At 51.1% G+C, this 3,899-nt stretch overlaps 1 protein-coding gene across 1 annotated transcript in view; it reads left to right on the forward strand.

The window, feature by feature from the left end:
- Positions 1-1,030: 1,030 nt before the first annotated feature.
- The window catches only part of LOC104490400 (transmembrane protein 183B-like), a gene marked incomplete at its 5' end in the record, with an annotated part of 3,097 nt that continues 228 nt past the window's right edge, over positions 1,031-3,899 (forward strand). The window contains 2 exon segments of the mRNA XM_010132677.1: positions 1,031-1,190; positions 1,958-2,165. Of these exon segments, the coding sequence (XP_010130979.1) occupies positions 1,031-1,190; positions 1,958-2,165 (368 nt within the window).

Genomic DNA, 3,899 nt, shown 5'->3' on the forward strand with positions numbered 1-3,899 from the left:
GCAGTGCTGGGGGAGCTTAAAGGGCTTTTCCAACCCAGACCATTCTGTATGGTGCAGCCCGCTGTGGGTGCGCTGCTGTAGCTCTGGAGTGGGGCAGAGGAGGGATCACAGCCAGAGTTGTGCTTGGCAGCAGTTACCACATGAGGATAAAATCCTGCCCCGGCTTATTAACCTGCTGTCTCAGGGTTGGATCTGGCTCCCTCAAGTTCTCAAACACCTCCTTTATGCCACTTCCCCTCAAACCATTTTTTTGGGTAGCACTCTGCAAGTTGTTCTCTTTCTCTTTATGTTCTTGATGCTCAGTATTTTTTAGCTATTTATGTTCTTTAAAAGATTTTTTTTCTAAAGTTGGAGCAATGTCTGTGGGAAAACATCAGAACACTGCAGGAGCGAAAGGAGTTTCTGACCCTGCAGTTCTGGTTGAGCAGTTCTGACACCTCTGAGGGGAAGAACAGGCCATGCTGTTCATCTGAACATTAAACATTTCCTGCCTGAGAAGCTCTAATGTAATTCCAGGTTTAAGGAGAGCAGCTCCTACAGAAATATTGTGTCCGTTTGAACCAAGAATTGACAGGCTCAGCAATGTCTTAATGTTCAGGGACTTCTAGTGTGAAGCAGTTTTTGATGACCTGGTAAATGAGCAGTTTTGATAATGGTGCCTGAGCTTGGCCCCCCTTTACATAGTCTCCTCAGTATTTTCCATTCAAATTTTATTTCTCCGCTTTAGTGTTACATTTCAGCCGTGAAAGGGTCGAGTATCAAAACAGGGTCGAGAAGGGCTGTGGGTCTGCATCCCTGGATACAGTCGGGGATCAGCTGGGTGAGATTCTGGACAAAGCCGCCTCTAATCCACCTTGTTTGGAGCGAGGCCTCCAGAGCACCTGCTCAGCCTGGATTCTTCTTTGAACGTGCCACTGGTGCAGGCAGCACAGGCGGGGTGAACGGTGGTGTACGTCCAGCAAAGGGCAAGTGGAAAGGCTGCTTGGTAAAGAGGTTATTTACTGCACTAACACACCTCCCTTGCGTTTAGAAAATCCCGATGGGGGTGGCGGAGAAGAATACCCCATCGATATCTGGCTGTTGTTGGCTTCCTACATTCGCCCTGAAGACATTGTCCGGTTTTCTTTGATTTGCAAGAAAGCCTGGACCGTTACTTGCACTGCTGCCTTTTGGACCAGGCTCTACAGAAGGTGAGACTCGGGAGGATGTTCAGACTGTTTGTAGGATGCTCCGGCAGCAAGCGGCTCTCTGCAGAGCTGTAAATGAGGGAATAATTCCTGTGCCTGAGAGGAACGGAGGCGTTTTGGAGCTGTCTCAGTGGCAGAAGTAACTTATAGATAAAGGCAGAGAGGAGGAGCAAAGAGGTGTTTAAAACTTGAAACAAATCCTTCTGCTCTGGTGTGGGTTGCTTGGCCTTTCCTTCAGGACAGAACATTTTCTTTGTGTTTCTTTGCATGCTGCCCAGGGAGCACAAGCAGCAGGAGCAGAGCAGAGAGCAGCCATGCTAATCCTTGCTCCTGTGTTTTGGCAAGAAGAACCCTGGCAAAGGCTACTCTGGCATCTGATCAGAGAATGACCCCTGAGCGCAGGTGCTCAGACTGCTCAGGCAGTGGCCTGCGAGTGAGCAGCAGGCTCAGCTAGTGTGATCTCGCAGGGATCTGCAGGCCTTTGGGCATCCTGCAGCTAAAACGCTGCCTGACCCCGCTGGGCAAACTGTCTGCAAGGAGTTATTGGGGAATTGTAGCTTGATATGTGTGCGTGCTCAAAACCTGCCTGATGGGGGTGAAGGCTGTCAGGAGGTGTCGTACTGCACCCTCACAGCTCTCCGAGTTGCCCAGAGCTCCTCTGATCAATCGGGTGTTCAGGTTTCTCTCACTGTCCGTCTCTCCATAGTGCTCTTCTGCACTTCTCCGGCATTCTCACCCTTCAGCCTGTGCTGGGTTTGTTGGTTTTTCAGGCACTACAGTCTGGACGCCTACCTGCCCCTCCGTCTGCGGCCAGAGTCCATGGAGAAGCTGCACTGTCTCCGTGCCTGCGTCATCCGGTCGCTGTACCACATGTACGAGCCTTTCGCGTCTCGAGTCTCCAGGAATCCAGCTATTCCAGACAGTACTCCCAGCACTTTAAGAGGAGAGGTTCCCCTGGCTCCGTGCTTGCGTCATCCGGTCGCTGTACCACATGTACGAGCCTTTCGCGTCTCGAGTCTCCAGGAATCCAGCTATTCCAGACAGTACTCCCAGCACTTTAAAAAATTCCAGAGTAAGTGCCATCACTGAGGAAGTTGGATATGTCCGAGGTGTTGCTCTTTCTGGTGTTTTTGTTCTCTTTCTAGAAGAAAACCAGATGATGTTTAGCTGGTCGCCAGCAAAGCTTGGCAGTGGGGCGATTACTAACAGATTTTTACCAGTGTGCTGGTTACTTTTGCCTGTAGGGTTCTAGTTACTCTGCTGGGTAACTTTTACCTAACCCTTGCCCCAACATCCTTGTGATCAGCAAAAAGGAACTTCTTTCACCAAATGTCAGCACTGCTGGGAGCTCTGACTCCCAGAGGAGTCACAAAGGAGGTTGCTCTAGGATCAGCTTCTCTATCTTTTGCTTTCCACTGTCGCCACCTGCCAGAACATCTCTGCGGAGTAACAGGCGTCTGGAGAGAGCCAGGGTGCCACTGACAGCCCCTGAAGGGGAGTCGTGTTGTACTGTGCTCCTGTAGGTCACCCTTGGGCTGGGGTGGCTGGGCAAGGGAGGGTGGGATGTGGCGAGCATGGCAAACGTGCAGAGCCAGCAGCTGCTTCGGGGCTGGGCTGCGGCTGTGTTGGGTTTGTCTCGGGCGGGGGCAGGCAGGTCCCTTTGCTGTCCCAGCCTGTAGCACTGGCACGTCCATTTCTTTTGAATTGCTGTTGACCATTAACTCTGCGTCTCTGGTTTGGTTTGAACTTGCAACTGGCCAATACTCTGTGAGCAGCTTCAGCACCAACGTGAATTCTCCACCCTCCAAACCCAAAGTCAAAAACCTGTTCAGTGAGGTTTTTGGAGACAAACTGAAGTAGTTTCGGTTCGAGAGTTGTACTTTCTTTTCTGCGCAAAATAGAGCAACCTCATGTAGCTGTGTGTGACATCCCTCCCTCACTCCTTCCTCTCCCTGGAGGAGCACTGGAAAGAAACGTCCTTCCTGCCTGAGGAGCACTGAGCAGGACCACAGGCAGGTGGTGCTGCAGACCGGGAGAAGAGCACCCAGTTCTGTGGTCTTCCCTCTGCATCCAGAGCTTGCCATACTCTTCCCGAATGCCCAGGTCGGGCACCAGCTTTCTTCAGAAGGAAAAAGCAAAACATTCCAACTTAAAATTCCGACTTAATGTTGGTCCTTGAGGGTGTTGCTTCCTACCACTGCTGAGAGCTGGTAGTGTGGCTGGAAGAGCTGGAAACCCCGAGGTGGTGCTGGCAGGGTCAGCATTGGGAAGCATTCACGTTGACATCATAACGGCTTTGGTGCCCACTGCTAGTGCTTCTACTGTACTAACGGTCTGAGGAAGGCTCTCCAGTGCAGTCTTCTATTATTCAGCTTGTAAAAAAGGAAATTAAAAGATGATGAGGCTTTGTTGAAGGTTTGACCTAACCCCGGGGAGCAGAAAAGAGCCATTACAAGTCTGGTCATGCTGTACTGCTGCATTGCAAGGCTGAGCTCCCGTGGTGCTGTGCCCGGAAATGCCTTGGCACAGCGGGGACGGAGGAGGGTCTGACGTTGCCTCCTCACGTTCTGGCTTTTGTGGGCTTTGGTTTTACCTTTACGGGTTGTCGAAACTAATGGCAAATGCCTACGTAAAACTGCATGTGGCAAGAGGAGAGCCCAGCCCCAGGTGTTATCAAATCCAGCTTTTCCTCTTTAATTTCCTTTTTTCTTT

Source organism: Buceros rhinoceros, unplaced genomic scaffold (assembly GCF_000710305.1).
Source record: "Buceros rhinoceros silvestris isolate BGI_N320 unplaced genomic scaffold, ASM71030v1 scaffold42133, whole genome shotgun sequence".
NCBI classification, from domain to species: Eukaryota; Metazoa; Chordata; class Aves; order Bucerotiformes; family Bucerotidae; genus Buceros; species Buceros rhinoceros.